General features: G+C 42.9%; 2 protein-coding genes, 1 long non-coding RNA gene and 1 pseudogene across 11 annotated transcripts; 3 read left to right on the forward strand and 1 right to left on the reverse strand.

Moving 5' to 3' along the window:
• Positions 1-1,684: 1,684 nt before the first annotated feature.
• LOC132656423 (uncharacterized) lies at positions 1,685-8,788 on the reverse strand. 2 transcript variants are annotated; one of them, XR_009594167.1, is made up of 3 exons: positions 8,667-8,788; positions 8,356-8,547; positions 1,685-2,020 (listed from the first exon to the last, which is right to left on the reverse strand). It is a non-coding gene; the product is annotated as an uncharacterized LOC132656423 (long non-coding RNA). The 2 variants fall into 2 exon arrangements; XR_009594168.1 differs by lacking the exon at positions 1,685-2,020 and adding an exon at positions 2,126-2,241.
• On the forward strand, positions 4,066-7,784 carry LOC132656422 (heterogeneous nuclear ribonucleoprotein A3-like; annotated as a pseudogene).
• On the forward strand, positions 8,732-15,920 carry Rpp14 (ribonuclease P/MRP subunit p14). Of its 8 annotated transcripts, none has more exons than XM_021647336.2 (6): positions 8,732-8,868; positions 10,789-10,876; positions 10,995-11,079; positions 14,071-14,147; positions 14,565-14,643; positions 15,041-15,920. In XM_021647336.2, the coding sequence occupies exons 2-6, from the start codon at positions 10,806-10,808 to the stop codon at positions 15,095-15,097; spliced, it is 369 nt and encodes a 122-aa protein (XP_021503011.1). In that variant the 5' UTR covers positions 8,732-8,868; positions 10,789-10,805; the 3' UTR covers positions 15,098-15,920. The 8 variants fall into 8 exon arrangements, with proteins under 8 accessions (XP_021503011.1, XP_021503012.1, XP_021503009.1 ...); XM_021647337.2 differs by having other exon boundaries at positions 8,774-8,905; XM_021647334.2 differs by having other exon boundaries at positions 8,784-9,021.
• On the forward strand, positions 15,188-17,192 carry Htd2 (hydroxyacyl-thioester dehydratase type 2). The gene has a single exon (XM_021647333.2). It carries the CDS (start codon positions 15,188-15,190, stop codon positions 15,692-15,694), a length of 507 nt encoding a protein of 168 aa, XP_021503008.1. The 3' UTR covers positions 15,695-17,192.
• Positions 17,193-17,839: the final 647 nt, after the last annotated feature.

Genomic DNA, 17,839 nt, shown 5'->3' on the forward strand with positions numbered 1-17,839 from the left:
GGACCATGACACTGTATCCATACCCTAACCCAACTCCATGCATAACCAAATCAACACACTGTGTTTCTGTGTATATGAGATCTGAAACAAGCCTGCCCTTTACTTTGTTACTGTTGCTACCAGGTGAGGAGACTGCGCTTCTGTTTTATTTGGGTTTTTTGTTTGTTTGTTTGTTTTTTAATTTCAGAGTCACAAATAAGGATTGGGAGGCTGCTCTCCAGGTTCCAGCGCTTCTGTTGGGGTGTGGGTGGCACACTGAAGAAAAGAATTTTCCAGAATGGAGAAAGCAGCCTGCCCATGGGTGTGTGCCACAATGCCCTCTTCCTGACCATGAGTTACTTGTCCTAATGTTTTAATTATTGATGCTAAGGATATCTGTCACTTTTATTTTCCAGATGCTAAGAAGAAAGACACCTATGCCTCCTGCATGGCCCCACCTTCCCCCATCAATGTTTGGGGGATGTCTGTGTACTTGCATACACATATACATACCTATAAACAGTGAGGACCTGCAGGTAGTTTTGTGGGTCTTTTCCCACAGAGCCCCAGGTTTCTGTATGGGGAATACAAACCTCTTCAGATAAAGTATAGAGAGGCCCAGGTACCCTTGAGGAAGTATTTTGAAAAAAATATATTTTCTGAGACAGGGTTTCTCTGTGTAGCCTTGGTCTTACTTTGTAGACCAGGCTGGCCTCGAACTCACCAAGATCCACCTGCCTCTGCCTCCCCAGTGCTGGGATTACAGGTGTGTGTCCTCATGCCAGCTAGTATTTTTAAGATTTAAGACATTACCTAACTGGTTACAGTGGCAAAAGCCCATGATTCCAGCTACTTCAAAGGCTAAAGCATGGGGATGACAAGTTAGAAACCAGCTAGAAAACTTAAGTGACATCCTAAGAATAGAATTAAAAGAGATAAGGATGGAGCTCAGTGGTTCTGGGAGAGAGGAGATGAATTGGAGATGGACTGGGGTGGGGTATGGACCCAAGCCCCACCCCTGGAAGCCATCTGATTCAGTAGAGTGTGTAGATTGTCTTTTACTGAGGTCTACAGGGTTGTTTTCATTTCCAAGATTAGCAAAGTCTATCTCCCCCTTGTCATTTAGAAGCTTAGAAGCTGGCTTCATACAAAGTGCCTGACCTTGGTGCCAGTGGGCACACGTCAGGGGAAGGGCCAGGACAGAGGGCAGACTCCCAGGCAGACAAGGCATGTTCCCCCAGGTAGCAAAGGTGTTTGGACTGGCAGTTCTGGGTCAGAGCTTCTAATCCATTTACTGTGATCTGCTGGGCTACTGCCAGAATCCCTGCCTGCAGAGGCCACTCATGTTGCTCCAGCTCTGCTTGACAGTATGCTGATAGCAACAAATCAAAAATTAGGGTTGTTTGTTTGTTTTCGTGACAGGGTTTCTCCGTGTAGCCTTGGATGTCCTGGACTCCTCTGTAGACCAAGCTGGCCTTGAACTCACAGAGATCCACCTGCCTCAGTCTCCCTGAGTGCTGGGATTAATGGCATGAGCCACCACTGCAGGCGAAAATTAGTTTTTAATAATGTCCTTGTGCCAAACATCAATTTGATATTTAATTTGGCACAGCCTTTCTCTAACAATTAGGAAGAACCTTCCTAACACTTGATGAAAATGATCTTTGCAAGGAAGCTCTTTATAGAAGACTGAGATGGCCTTGGGAGTGTGCTTTTTTTATTTGACAAATTTTTACATTTATTTTTATTTTTTTTCTATGTGTATATATGTGTTCACAAAAATATGCACACACCTACAGCATCGGGAGGTCAGAGGACAACTTTCCTTTTACCATGTGGGTACTGGGATAGAACTCAGGTTCTTGAGCTTGTCAATTAGTACCTTTATCTGAAGAGCCACCTTTCCCATCCCTTTGTTTGTTTTGATTTAAAGTGGTGTAACACTTAAATGTTCAGGCGAGAAGACCCCACACCGAACTTGTGGGAGGAAACTTAACAAGGGCTGCAGGAGGTCTTCTTGGTACAGCCCACCTTGCTGCCCCTGGAGAGAGAGAGGAGGGGAAAATATGAAGGAAAGCAGGAGTGGGGGTAGGAAGTTAGGGAGTGAGAGAGAAAGAACAGGGGAAAAAACAACCTCAAACATGAGTCAGGTACGGTAGCACACATCTATAATCTCGGCATTCTGGGGGCTGAGTTACAAGTCTGAGGCTGGCTTTGGCTACATGGTAAATTCAAGGCTGGCAGGGATTACAGAGCAAGACCCTGTCAGAGAAGGGAGGGAGGGAAAATGGAGAGGATGAGTGTTAGTATTTAGGTAGCTTGCTTCTGGGTTGGCTAGCAACCTATGTCATTATGTGTCACTGGCCAGGTAGTCGTACCTGGCAGGCATGGTTCAGATGCTCCATAAAAGGACCAACCTGCCATTTTGTCTTTCTTACCTTCTTGCTCTTGTGCTCTCTTCCTCTCTCCTGCTCTCTCCCCTTTCTCTGTTGGGGCGCTCCCTCCCCCTATCATGTCTCTCTCCTTCTCTCTTTCTTCATCTCCATCCAATAAACCTCTTTCATATAATATCTGTTGTGTGCGAGGCATCATTTTTAAATAAATAATAACAATTGGTGCTGAAACCCAGGAGAGCTCTTCCAGTAATGTTTAGACATGCTAGAACCCCACCCACCCACAACAAATCTTTCTCTTGAACCCTCATCTCCTGCTCCTTTAATGACCGCTTACCTGCCTGGCCCCCAATGAAACTCTTTCTAGCCGACACCCTCATTTGCTCTGGTCTTTCACAATCGCTGGCTTGCTCCAGCTGGACTTCACTGTTAGCTAGGCCTGGGGACCAGCAGCACAACACAGAGGGTTTTCAAACTGCCCTCAAAGGGCTTTAAATTTTGCCACTGCCTCAGGCCCCAAGGAATGGGGTTTTAAATTTCCCACCTCACATGCATGCTTATGTGGAGCAGGGTTTTTAAATTACACTGGCACCTGCTCAGCCATACCACCGATGGACAGTTTAGAACTGCTGCCAGGTAGGGACTGCCATATGGTCAGCAAGGCCCCAGGTCCTACAACCCCAGTTCTACCATGATGCTTCAGCTGCACACTCATGACCAGCTGCCGTGTTGATTTTGGGATAAGGAGGGGGAAGCCATGGCTTTACTGTCATCTCCACTAACGGCAATCACATGGTATCACCGCTACCTTAACTTAGGGCAAGCAAGGGCAGTCACATGATTGGCAGCCATCTTGGTTATAGAAAGCAAAAAACAAAACACTGTGGTTTCCCCCTCTCCCAGCTGCTTTTACTACTTTGTTTCTGTCCCACTGTTTTCAGAGCTGCAAAACTGCAGTCTCTTGTAGGCCCTACAAGGCCCTTCCTACCTCCACTCTAAAGATGCCCATCTGCCCCTATCCTTTCCCGTGGATGAGATTCTCTCTATGAGAACTCAGCCTTGCTGCTGATAAAGCCCTGGTAATAGGCACTGAGGTTCTCAGGGTTAGGTGGGCAAAGCCCATGACCTGCCATGCTATTTGGTTGACGAACCACTAGCTTCAAGGTCCATTTCCATTTCCCCTTTCTCATTCGAAGGAAAAACTTCCTCATATTCTCTCCTCTTAGGGAAACCTCTGGCTTCTACACCTATATTTGCCCTACTCAAATGTCTAATATCCAGTAACACTAAGAGCAAGCTGTGAAGTAAAAAGAAGTTCGCTATTTCTCTTAAAGTCCTGTCTGTTTCTTTCTGCCTGCTATCCCATGAAATAAAAATACTCTTTTTTTTTATTTTTATACTCTCAAAAAAAAAAAATCTTAAGATTAAACTGTAAACCTTAAGGTAACCACGTGGTATGAACAATTTTAATCATAATTAATTCTGTTTATTTTATATCCTTTTAGACTAGGACAACAAGTCTCATTTTAAATTGGTATGATTTTTATAAAAATTCAAAGTTATATTTTTATAACATGCTATATATATGATTCAACCCTGGTTCAAAATTATTTTTATATGATGCTAAAATCTCAAGATTATAAAGATTTATACTCTATTGTTAGTTTTAAAACTTATAATTCATGGATTACTAAATAAAAGTTTTTGCCTAGATATCCTTAAACTATATGATATAATTCTAAGAACACTCTAAATTAAGATCTATTAATTTTAGAGGCATTTATTTATGTTAAAACTTGATCATTGTGCTATAGCTTCACTATCAAAAGGTTGAAATATGCTTAGTCTTGTTTTCTAAAAATGGTAATATTATTAATGTAGAGTATAGCCTTAGACTTTTATAAACTATGAACTTTATATACTAAATCATACAGGAAACTGTTATGCTCTCACTTTAATGGACTATATTTATGACTTTTAAGGCTCCAACTTAATAGGGATGAAACCTAAATTCCTAATATTTAATGGCTAACAAATGCAAGTTAATAATCATCTCATAGATTAATGCTTCAAAAGAACAGCCCCAGATAACAAGTCCTTTCACTTGTTCAAAAATATATTTATAGTCTTACAGATGCAAACGTGGTCTCACGACTATCACAGCTGAGGATGGTGCCTGGGTCACCATATAGGAATTGGTAAAAATAATAAGAGAGGAGTCTTCCTGACAGGCTCATCTACGGCAAAAACTATGCTCCAGACCTTGGCTGCTGCTCTGAGACTGTAGGCATTCCCGAACAGAAAACAAGAAGTCTGCAATGCCCCATCCTGCCCCGGTATAGCCAAAAGTCACCTCCACCAGGTAACTGTTTCAAATGCAGCCAAAGAGAACATTGGGCCTGAAGCACATCAGTGAGGAAGGGAGAGAGGGAAAGAGAGTATGCTGCTCACCTTTGGAGAGAGGGGAGGGAGACTAGCTAGGGAGAGTTTTTTTCTTTCTTTTTTTTTTTCCTTTATATCATTTGAAATGATACATCATAGTTTCCAGTTTAAAAAAAAATAAAATTTCATTGAAAAAAACAAATGAAAAAATTTTAAAGATAAAAGAAAAAAGAGAAAAAACAAAAACTAACCTGCAATGTATTTATTGCTCCAAAGTATCTCTTTTGTCCTCAATTCTGGCTTAACAGGAGAGCCCTGAAATAAGGCATCAGGAGGCACTGCTTTTCAAGATTTTGGTGTAGGAGTGAAAATTTACCAAGGTTCTTTGAAAGTTAAAATGCATGTGCTTCTGTTTTTTTCTGAGTCACACAGCCTGGCAAGAAGAGTTTGCCAGGTGGCTGGCCCAGAGAGACTCTTTCCCATTACAGTTTCTTGGGTGTCAGACAGTACATCAACTCTTTTTTTTCCTCACAGCTCTGCAAGGAAGTTGCTGATTATCTGTCTGTACAAGAAGTGAAGACGCTGGATCAGGGGCAGAGAATGGATTCCAAGCCACTTCTGGCAACTACCTATTTTGTGGGTTCTTGGGGGTCCTGCTTGTGATAATAATAACACACGTGGAGACATCTGTATAGTATAAGCCTGTTGGCCTTTTTGCTGGGGGAAACTCCTGAGCAAGCCAGCCAGACTTGCCTGACTCCCATGCCACCTCACTCTGGACAGCATGTCTCCCCGCTCCGCCCTACCCCAGCTCCAACCTCAAGCTCTTTTTTGTTTGTGTGTTTGTTTTGTTTTTTGAGAGAGGGTTTCTCTGTGTAGCTTTGGCAACTTGTACACCAGGCTGGCTTCAAACTCACAGATATCAAACTGCCTCTGCCTCCCAGAAATGCTGGGATTAAAGGCATATGCTACCTTACCCAGCTTAGAGCTCTTTTTATTATTACACAAAAGGCAACTTTACCAAGTCAATATCTGCTTACCAAAACTTATCTGTCTTGAATGACCAATCACCTAAGTAATTCTCAGCTCAAAGGAGACTCTCTGGTTTGTCCTGCCCTGTCTGCAGACTATGTTACACAAACAAGAATGCTTCAAAAGAACAGCCCCAGATAACAATAAGTTCTGATAGCAATCACTGACCAAAGGCTACTCCGAAGCTTAGGTGCTTAGATTCACATCAGATACAACAGTTCTACTAAAATTCTGCTACAACTAACAAAAATCCAAAGTCCAGTCTCAAAATGGAGGGCCATGATCCAAAGGAATCAGAACAGCTGAGGAAGTTGTTTATTGGTGATCTGAACTTTGAAACCACAGATGATAGCTTAAGAGAAGGTTTTGAGAAATGAGCACACTAACAGACTCTGTGGTAATGAGAGATCCCCAAACAAAACATTCCAAGGGCTTTGGTTTTGTGACCTACTCTTGTGTGGAAGAGATGGAGGTTGCCATGTGTGCCCAGCCACACAAGGTGGATGGGCATGTGGTGGAACCAAAGAGAGCAGTTTCTAGAGAGGATTCTGTGAAGCCTGGTACCCAATTAATGGTGAAGAAAATTTCTGTTGGTGGTATTAAAGAAGATACAGAGGAATATCTTCTGAGAGACTACTTTGAAAAGTATGGCAAGACTGCAACTATAGAAGTTATGGAAGACAGGCAGAGTGGAAAAAAGAGAGGAGTTCCTTCTGTAACTTTTGATGATCATGACACAGTTGATAAAACTGTTGTTCAGAAACACCACACTATTAATGTGCATAATTGTGAAGTGAAAAAGGCTCTATTCTAAACAAGAGATTTAAGTCTGCTGGATTGCAGAGAGGTCATGGAAGTGGATCTGGCAACTTCATGGTGGAAACTTTGGAGGTGGTGGTGATAATTTTGATCGTAGTGGAAACTTTGGTGGAAGAGGAGACCATGGTGGTGGTGGACCAGGATATAGAAATCAAGGTGGTAGATATGGTGGAAGAGGATATGATGGTTACAGTGAAGGAGGACATTTTGGTGGAGTTAACTATGGTGGTGGTGGGAACTATAATGACTTTGGAAATTATAGTGGACAACAGTTCTCAAATTATGGACCCATGAAGGGGGCCAGTTTTGGTGGAAGAAGCTCAGGCAAGCCCCATGGTGGTGGCTATGGATCTGGTGGTGGAAGTGGTGGATATGGTAGCAGAAGGTATAAAAAAATAGCAGGAAAGGCTACAGTTCTTAGCAGGAGAGAGAGTGAGGAGTTGTCAGGGAAGCTGTAGTTTTCTGAGACAATCGTCCCAAATGCATTAGAGGAACTGTAAAAATCAGCCACAGGAGGAACAATGATCCATAGTCAGAAAAGTTACTGCAGCTTAAACAGGAAATCCTTTTTGTTCAGGGCTGTCATAGCCATAGTTTGCAAAAAGTGCAGCTATTGAGTAATGCAATGTAGTGTCAATAAGATGTACATTCCTGAGGTCTTTTATCTGCTGTAGCTTTGTCTTTTTCTTTTCATTACATCAGATAGATTGCCCTGTAAGTTGTGGTAGCGGTACCAGGAATAAAAAAAAAATTAAGGAATTAAAAAAAAAAAAAAAACTTTTTTTGAGAAAGAAAATGTTACTCTCCGGGATCTGTTTAGTTTCCTCCACTTATTCCCCATCTGAAACAAGTCCTGTTTCCTCTGAGTAAGGAAGCAGAAGCCTCACGATTACAGAGCATGGCCACAACAGGAAGGACAGAGCTTTAGGGAACAATTAGGTTAGGTTCTTTTCTCAACTACAGAAAAGGCCCCAACTGACCTACGCACACTCTTGACTGTGCAAGACATACCTTTACCTTCACTGCCACGTCCAACTCAGGCCAAATCAACATTCATCTTTTCAGTAAATACGGGCTGTGTGACCACTGGTGCCAAGGACTGCAACGCAGCTCCCGTATCCAGAGACCACCTCAGAGCCCAGCTGGTTTAAGATGGCGCATCTGGACCAGTCTGGACACCACTGGCCAAAGCATTTAATCCGAAATAACAACTGTAACCAAGATCTGGGACAAACAGTGTAGCCTCTCCCTCTGCCTCAGTTCTCCTTCTGTAAAGTGGGTCCTATTGCAAATAATAGCTACCTCAAAGTTGCTTGAGGGTTCCATTAGATAACTTATGTAAAACTTTCTGTATAGTGCCTGGATCAAAGTAAGTATTAGTTGCTTTTTTTTTCTTTTTTTACTTAAGTGTTTTTTCTTATTTAAGGTTTATTTATTTTATTATGTATACAATGTTCTGACTGCATGTACACCTGAATGCCACATGAGGGAACCCGATCTCATTATACATTTTTCTGAGCCACCCCCTGATTGCAGGGAATTGAGCTCAGGACCTCCGGAAGAGCAAACAGTGCTCCTAACCTCTGAGCCATCTCTTCAGCCTCATATTAGTTGCTATTATTACTGTTAAATATACACTGTATGTCATATGACTAGAGGGACCATATCTTATTCTCCTGGGCTCCCAACACCCGGAACAGTTGCACATAATGGATTCTGAACACGTACTTGCAGAAACCAAACAACTTACATCTGGAAATAGCAGCATCTGGATCTTTCCATGTCAACACAGAACATCTACCGTGTGTTAGGCGCCACGAAGGGATATTGACAGTGGAGCTTGCACTTAGGTACCTGACACAAATGTTCCTGAGATGCCAAGGCTCGGGTTCAGCTTAGTGGTAGAGGACTTGGTTAGCATAGGCGGTTTTGACCCCTGACACTGCAAAGACAAAACAAAACAACAACAAAAGAACTAGTTCAAAAGAGAAGATGTTCGATATAACGTTTTGAGAGTGAATGCATAATTAAACAAACGACCACAAAAATCGTCCGGCCTACCAACCACGCCTCGAACGCAAGTTCCGGGAGTGGGCGCTAGAGGGCGCGCAACACGCTCGTCCTCAGCCCTGCTGAGAGCTACGCAATAGTTTAGTGACCGACGCCGCGCAGTGACGTCTGCGGGGCGGCGCGGAACGGAGTAAAACATAAATACACTCGTTTTCTTGGGCTGCTGCGTGGAGACCCGTACCCGTGCCGAACTGTAAGAGCGTGCGGGAGACAGGAACGCGGCCATTCCAGTGAGCGGCTCCGTTCTGTGTCGGGGCGGGCTAACCGCGCGCGCGGCAGGTGCGCATGCGCGAGACGGGAGCACAGGGCGTAAGTGTGGCGGGCCGCTGTTCGTCGCAATGATCAGGTCAGTCAGGGAAGTGCGGCCCGGCTCCGTGCAGCGCGGCTGAGGCCCCGCTTACAGACAGATCTGAACGGGAAGGCTGATCGGGCTGTGTGCTGGGCTCACTGCCTTCGAGGTGGGCGCTGAGTCAATGGTGGTTGTTAATCGAGCAAGGTTGGAAACTGCCTGACTCGTCAGCAGTAGAGATCGGGCTTTTAAAATGACTGCTTTACACCCAGAGTTGTGTTCTGTGTGCCTGAATGTGCGAGACACTCGTTGGAGTCCGTGAGAAGCAACAGGGAACGAAACATCCCTGTTTGGGAGTGCAGGCACAGTGAAAAGGCAGGAGAAGGGGAGTAATACTCGCAAGGACTGGGCACGGGTTTTGGGGGGTGGGGGTAGGGGTGTTGTTGGTACAATAATAATTGGGATGGGCGGTGGGAAACACTGAGTAAGATAAAGGAGGCTAGGGAGTGTGAGACACGTGGCTACACGGAGGCGCTTCTGGCCTGTGGAGAAATTGTAGTAGCAGTAGCCCGGGCCTGCCCTGAGTGGTAGGTCTTGATGGTGTGTCGTTTATCTTCTTTTTTTTTTTTTTTTAAGATTTATTTTATTTATCCATACTGTAGTCTGCCCACAAGTATGCTTGCAGGCCAGAAGAGGGCACCAGATCTCATTATAGATGGTTGTGAGCCACCATGTGGTTGCTGGGAATTGAACTCAAGACCTCTGGAAGAACAGTCAGTGCTCTTAACCTCTGAGCCATCTCTCCAGCCTGTGTATTTTTTTTTTTAAGAAGAAAATATGCATTGTTGTGTTACCAATAACCACCATCTACCTTCAAAAGGCACCTTGGTTTTAGTATCCTAAGTCTAAGTATTGGGCTTAAACCATTGAACTCTGCTTAGACAGTGTACGTCAGCTCAGAAGTCGGCAAGGCCTCGAATACCTTGTGGTCTGGTGGTGAATGAATGAAGTCGACAAGGTTCTGGTAGAGACTGATTGCTGACAAAGGAGATCAAATAACTGTTGCTGCTGTCTTGAAACCGGCTAGTACACTGGACACCCAGGCCTACACCATTACCATCTCCTCCGTCATACATTCCCCAAGTGTTTTGTTGAACATGTGCCTTACTGGACCCAGAAAAGACGGGTGAAACTCCTTGATTCCATGACTCCTTTTTCTGGGAATCGTTACCCAAGAGTGCTTGGATCTGGGTTTGACCCAGAGAGGTTTTGGAAATGTTCCATAACAGTGTGACTTTGGTTAGAAAGAAAGACGCTTTTCCCTGGTAGCACTCAGTCTCTTGGACCCAATGTAGAGCAGTTGTGAGAAAGCATTCCTGATGGAGGAGACATCGAAAAAGGAAGGAGATGTCCAGGGGGAGAGCTAGATCTTCGTGGACCCAAAGGAAGGGATTTTCTAAGGGAGATCAGCATATTGGAAGTTCTTGAGAGTCCGGATTTGTTTACAATGGCACTGAGTGTGGGTGTCCTGGTACACACCCATAATCCCGGCACTGGAGGATGAAGTGGGCGAATCAAGTGTCTTGAAAAACAAACCAACAAAAAAATCAGATAGTCTGGATTTGATGGTATTCCAGCTGGTAATCCCAGTCCTTAGAGAGAGGCAGGAGGATCAGTTAAAGGCCAACCTTGACTATACAGCAACCCTGTTGAAAAATAAGTAAGTAATAATAAAATAAGTAGGCCAAGTTCCCGTTAAAAATAAAATACTACTACCAATAACAATGTGTGCGTGGTAGTTACGAGCCCTCTTGACTCCCGTAGGTACCCCATGTTGGAAGATGCCAGCTACTGCATATGAAAGAGTAGTTTACAAGAGCCCCTCCGAGCACCATTACATGAAAGTCCGCCTGTAAGTCTTGGGAGTTCTGTTTTACATTCCCCGTTTCTGTTGTTACTGTTTTTTTTCGAATCTGAAAAGCATGGAATTTAATGTAATATTTTCTCTCTTTAATATATTTTTTTTACAGAGAGTTTCAAGAGCACGGAGTTGGCCTGAATGCAGCCCAGTTCAAACAGCTGCTTGTTTCAGCCCTGAAGGACCTGTTTGGGGAGGTATGGGATCAATTGGCAGATTAATATTCTCAGGGTTTGGTAAGAAAGTCTAGAAAAGGGACCAATGGTATAGCTCACTGGTAGAATCGTGGCCTACTTCGGGCCTGGTCATACCTGTCACTTGGGCACATACCTATCTAATTCTGGCACCTTTGATTCTGCCACTGGTAGGTGGAATCAGGGTAAGACTTTGAGGCCAACCTCCTCCACATAGCCTTTGGGAGTCAGCCTGAGCTAGTCCTGGAACTCAATCTATAGACAAGGCCAGCTTTAATTTACAGAGCCACCGGCTTTTCAGCATCTGTTTTTCAGCCCTGGGATTAGAGGCAAGCAACACCACTCCCAGCCTAGGAAGAGTATTTATAAGAAACACAGAAATGTTATTATTTTTAAGGTGTACTAGAAATAGCAGAAGCCAACTTTCAGAAATAATGAATTCTGGTAGGTTATTGTATTGTGCCCTGTATTTGATAAGGAACCTGTTAGACCACTGTTTGTTTTTACAAAGTGCTACAGAGTTATAGTCTATACTGGTAACCTGCAAACATCATTGCCTGTCTTTGAAAAAATAAAAGTGGGCTGGAGAGATGGCTCAGTGGTTAAGAGCACTGGCTGCTCTTCCAGAGGTCCAGAGTTCAATTCCCAGCAACCACATGGTGGCTCACAGCCATCTGTAATGGGTTCTGATGCCCTTTCTGTCAAGCAGGCATGTATGCAGATAAAGCATTCATATACATAAATATATTCATATACATATATACATAAATAAATCTTTTAGAAAAAAAAAAGAAAAAAGTGTTTACATGAGTGCTAGCATGCTTCAGTCCCTGGAACCTCTATGGTAGGAGGAGAAAACAAACTCTTGAAAATTTCCTCTCCACACACATGCAGTGGCACAGACACACATACATATACACATGTGCAAACAGATCTCCATAAATGTATGGTGACACGTAGATGTATGCGGGGAAAACACATGAGAATAAATACATCTCTGATAAAAGCATGTGAGCATGGTTGACATTCCGATGCTGCTTCTTAGCCTTTCTCAGACAGCAGCACTTTGAGCAGCTTTGTCTTAACATTCACTTTGGAAATGGAGAAGAACAAAGCTAGGATTGACTCCCACAAACTTCCCTGACTGGTTTATTCTGTTCAAGTCTGCCATGTACCATCTGCGAAGAGTGTTAAGAAAATGGAAAGATGAGTTAGAGGTTGGGGAAAATATTTGGAAACTGTGTCTGACAAAGAAGTATTATCTAGAAGATTACAGAGAATTCTCAGAACCCAGTAGTGTTGAGCATAATGAATTATACCTGCAATCACAGCACTAGACAGGCTGAAGTTGGATGATCAAGGTTATGTGTAGCAAGACCCCATCACACATTAAGAAGGCCCCAATCATAAGAAAACAAACAGTCCAAATAGAAAATAGGCTAAAAACTGTCAGACATTTCACTAAAGAGAGTCTGCAACTGGCACAGCAGCACATGAAAACATTAGGCACTAGAGGACTGTATACCAACCTTAACATGAACTGAGCATGTACCTACCATACATTTAGCAATAGTACTCATGGGCATTTACCCTTCAAAACTGAAAACTTATAAAAGTCCACACACATGGACTGGTGAGATGGCTTAACAGGTAAAGGTGCTGCCACCAAGCCTGATGAATGAAATTTCATCCCTGGAACCCATATGGTGGAAGAAAAGAACTGACTCCTTCAAATTGTCCTCTGCCTTCCACATATATATCATGGCACATACTCATGTGTGGACACACACAATAAATAAATTAATAAACAATAATTTAAAGCAAAATCCCTATACTTGAGCTGGAGAGGTCCCAACAGCTAAGAATACTTGCTCTTGTAGAGGTCCTGGGTTCAGTTCCCAATACCCGCATAGATCACAGTTGCAGATTGTTCAGTGATCATATATTCGTATCATGGAATATAGTCATCAGAGAAAAGGACGGTGGCTAGAGAAAGCTGTAGAAAATTAAGCTGAATGGAAAGAGCCAGCCCTGTTTAAGTTACTTATTGGGTATTCTGTGTATATACTGCTCTTGTTACAACAGAATGTGAAAAAAGTGGTTGCCAGGGTTTAGGGTTGATAAATTGAGTGGTTATAAAGATAAAGGACCAAGAGAAGGAGTCTTATGGTGGTCCAAGATTTTATCTTGGTGGTGCTGGTAGTTGCAAGAAGTCACCTCTGTGGAAAATGACATAGACATACACACATGTAAATATAAGTGTACATAGATAATGTCAGATTTAAGTAAGCTCTGAGTTGTATCAATACCAGTTACCTGCTTTGATCCTGCACCATAGTTATATAAGATGCTGCTTTTAAGGGAGCCTGAGGGAAGAGTGTGTGATATTCCCCATAGAATGCAACAAATTAAAAAAAAGTAAAACCTGCAATTTCTATATATTTAAAAAAGATGGTTTTAGGAGATAGAGCTGCGAGGAAGACATGATTTCTGTCTGTTGGGCTGTCAGTCTTGTTAGATAGTGACAAGAAGGGTAGAATTATGATTATGGAAGAGCAGAGTACGGGTCTCGTAGAAGAAAGAGTGCAATAAGTAGATCGAGCCTAATCTTGTGAATAAGAGAATGAGCTTCTTTAAACCCCTTCCCCAAAGTGTGTGTACACGCATGTATGTGCCTGTGTGCACATGTGTGGAGGTCAGAGGACAACTTGGAGTTAGTTCTCTCCTCGTACCATGTGAGTCCTGGGGAATCAAGCTTAGGTCACCAGGCTTTGTGCCAGGTACCTTTACCCTCTGAGCCTTCACCTGCTAGAGAAGGGACACTTTAAACAGTTCAGAGGTGAGGAAGTAACATGAAGAGGGATAGAAACATTCCAGACAGTGGGAGCTGTTAGCAGGCACATGACAGTACCTGCACCATTAATTGAAATACTAGTTTTATTAGAGTTCACAAGTGAGGGCAGGGGTCTGCTAATGGTATTGTTCTATACCTAGGTAGGTGCTGCGTTACCAGTGGATGTCCTAACCTATGACGAGAAGACCTTGTCAGCCATCTTAAGAATATGTAGCAGGTACGAAATCGAAACACTTCTAAAATAACAGGCAGGGGAGTGGTGGGAGATTGCGGTGAAGATGCTTCTATGATGTGAGTGTATGACTGGGAACCCTGAGCGCCTTTGGGAAATTTTCACTGGAGTTAATAGGAAGATTAGTCCACCAGGGGTTATACTAGACAGAGAGACCCTTGTGATTGATCACAGCCAGTCCCAGTCAAGTATTGTGGTTTTGAAGTCAGAAATGTGTACGTGTTAAAGAGATTCTTGGGCTCATTTTGTTTTCTGTGATGGGTTTTGCCTTCTGTGGTTCTGTTTCATTTAAATAAGTCTTCTGGTTTAAAAGACAAGACGCTCTAGACAATCACAAGCAAAAGTACTAGGGAGCCTGTTGCAGCAGAAATCTTTATTTATGTTTTCTTGATCTTTCTTCAGTGGTCTGACCAAGTTGTGGAGCTCTTTGACCTTGTTTGGAGCCTATAAAAACAAGAAATGTGCCTTCAGAGTGATTCAGGTAAAGGCTCCTTCACAACTCCAGGGAAAACTGAGTACTACAATGATACAGTCTGGGCATCTGTCTCATTTTTTGAGTAAAGCAGAGTTAATATCCAGCAAGGGCAAAACCAGTATCTCCCTGCTTCAAACTGAGTCAGGGTGGTCAGGTCACATAGGATATTTAGAGTTCACACTTGGAATTCCTGTGGTAAAGGCTTTTCTTATTGGACGCTACATACAGTGTAATGTTGGCAGGCCGTTTCCAGGCCTATGGTTACCTCTTCAGCCAGTGCTTCCAGGATGCATTTTAAACTGTGACTGCTGCAGTTTTGTGCATCCTGTGAAACTTGCACGTTTTGTTTCTGTGTTGCCTGTTGTTTCTGTGCAGATTGAATTAACCTTTTCTTCTCTTGTAGGTGTCTCCCTTTCTCCTTGCATTATCCGGTAATAGCAGGGAACAAGTATTGGCTTGAATATTCTTACAGTTCTAGAAATCTCCACTATATAGTATGAAAACAGAAGCAGGCTAAAGCCCCAGTTGATGACATTTGGAGCTACTGAAGATGTTCTCTGTGATTTCTGGCCATTGTCTCTGGTGGAGCGGGCTTCAGAGGAGACTGAGGCTGAATCAACTGGTGCCGACAGGACAGCACTTTCGGCATGTGCACTTGAAGGTTGGAGACCGAGCTGAGCTCAGCAGAGCCTTCACACAACACGATGTGGCTACCTTCTCAGCGATAACAGGAGATGTCAATCCTTTGCATTTAAGTGAAGATTTTGCAAAACACACCAAGTTTGGAAAGACAGTTGTGCATGGAGTTCTGATAACTGGACTTATTTCAGCTCTCCTGGGTACTAAAATGCCAGGGCCAGGCTGTGTGTTTCTTTCCCAGGAAATTAAGTTTCCAGCCCCTTTATATATTGGAGAAGTGGTTTTAGCATCTGCAGAAGTGAAAAGGTTGAAGCAATTTGTTGCTGTTGTTGCAGTGTCCTGTTGTGTAATAGAAAGTAAGAAGACAGTTATGGAAGGCTGGGTTAAAGTTACGGTCCCAGAAGCTCCTAGATCCTGATGTACAAGTGTAAAGTTATAAGTTGAAACACCTGTGCCCATCAGGGGGATGGACCGTGCTCTTCATTAAGGAATGCTGGTATATCTGGAAGCCAGCAGACAGCTTGTTCTAATGTCTACTTTCTAGATTGGCTTATGCTTTACCCAGGCTTAAGTCTGTGCAAGATTTTATTATCTGTGGAGATTTGGGTTTTTTTCCAATTAAAAAACAATTGCGAGGGACTGGAGAGATGGCTCATCAGTTATAATCACTGGCTGCTCTTCTAGAGAATCTGGGTCCAATGCCTAGCACCCACATGGGAGCTCACAACTGTTTGTAACTCTATTCTTGGAATCCAATGCCATCTCCTGGCCTCTGGAAACTACATGCAGATGGTACACAGACATACATACAGGCAAAACAACCGTACAAATACTAATACATACAAATAATAATAAAAGCAAAAATCCTTGTAAAAATTGAGAAAGCTATTTATCTGCATGTTTTACTTTCAGAATTTGAAACATTTATGTTTGTATTTGATAACATTTGCCTATATTTGTTTTTAGGAAGTTTCTTACTGAATTAATACCACTGTGTATTTAGTTACTAACTATAATGGTGGAAGTAGGGTCATCTTTGAACGCCTACTCTTTACCGTTAAATATTCTTAGCCCTTTCTCAGTGGTTTGTGGGTTAGGTTTATGATTGTTTATATGCTTTCCCACTTGGGAGGCAGAGGCAGGCGGAGCTCAAGGCCATCCAGATGAGCATAGCAAGTTCCAGGACAGCCAGGGCTACATAGAGAGACCCTGTCTCAAATTAATAAAAAAAAAAATGCCAACTAGTTCAACTTTCTGTGTGCTTGCCTTTTAGGTGGTTTTTGCTTTTACTGGAGAAGTGTTTCCTTGCAGCCTTGACTCAGTTATGTAAACTCCTAATACTGCAACATTGTTGGGAAATAAAAGAAACAGAATTAAGCAGAGGGCCAGGTCTAGCCAATATCCTCTGACCTGGCTTCCCATGAGTGAGGTTACTGGCTTTTCTGAATTCGAAGTTGGCTATTTTACAGTTGAGCAGGGTAACAAGCTGAATTTTCAGGGAGTTAGCCAATCTGTTAGAATTTTAAATCTGTAGAAAAGAATCTGGGATGCAAAGTCTATTTTAAAGACTCTAATTTCTCTCTCCCTCTCTTGAAAATGTTGATCTGCTTTAAAAAACAAAACAACAGAAAAAGCAACAACAAGACCATTATGAATATATATCCAAGGTATAAAGCAGGGCTGGGCATGGTGATGCATGCATTTAACTTCAGGCAGAGCAGGCCGATATTTTGTATTTGAGAACATCCTGGTCTACATGGCAAGCTTCAAGACTATCTCAAAAAAAAAAAAGAGGTCAAGTGTATGGTGGATGAGGGAGGCCAAGTGTTTTTTGAAGGCTAAGTTTTTGTCTGTTTGAGGGTATGGGCAGAATGTACTGAATGTGTTAATATTAAATAGTCATCCTAAACAGCCAATATTTTTAAAACAAGTATCTGTATTTGTGATCTACCTGCGTCTAGGAGCTTAAATGGTAACTGACCAAAGCCAGATGCTTTGGGTGGGAATGCAAGATCTGCAGGGCATGGCATCTCTTAAAATTCCACAATTTAGGAGGATTAGGAATTTGAGGCCACCCTGGGTTACAGAGCAAGACTAAACCAAAACCAAAGATTGGATGTGGTTACCTGTTCCACATTTCCTGGAAAAGGCCTTCCTTCTGGGGTCTTAAGTGACCAGATTTTGTGGGTGTGTGCTTGTTTGTGCATATAGAGGCCAAAGGTGAGTCCTGGGTGCCATTAGTCTGATAAGATACACTTCACCCTTTTCTCTCTTACTGGTATCTCAGAAATTAGATGAAGCTGGCTGGCCAGTGAGCTCAGGAATTCACCTGTCTCCAGCTCCCCAAGCACTGGGATTATATATAAGCACAAGCTACAATGTCTGGTTTTTGTTTGTTTGTTTTTAAACATGGATTCTGGGGGTTGAACTCAGGTCCTCAGGATTGCTCAGCAAGGCATTTACTCAACAGCACTATCTGCCCCAGTAACTAGACTGGAGCAAGTCAAGTAGATTACTAGAAAGAATTATGGTAGTCACTAGAGGGCAGTCGTGTGTCTTTAGT

Source organism: Meriones unguiculatus, chromosome 9 (assembly GCF_030254825.1).
Source record: "Meriones unguiculatus strain TT.TT164.6M chromosome 9, Bangor_MerUng_6.1, whole genome shotgun sequence".
NCBI classification, from domain to species: Eukaryota; Metazoa; Chordata; class Mammalia; order Rodentia; family Muridae; genus Meriones; species Meriones unguiculatus.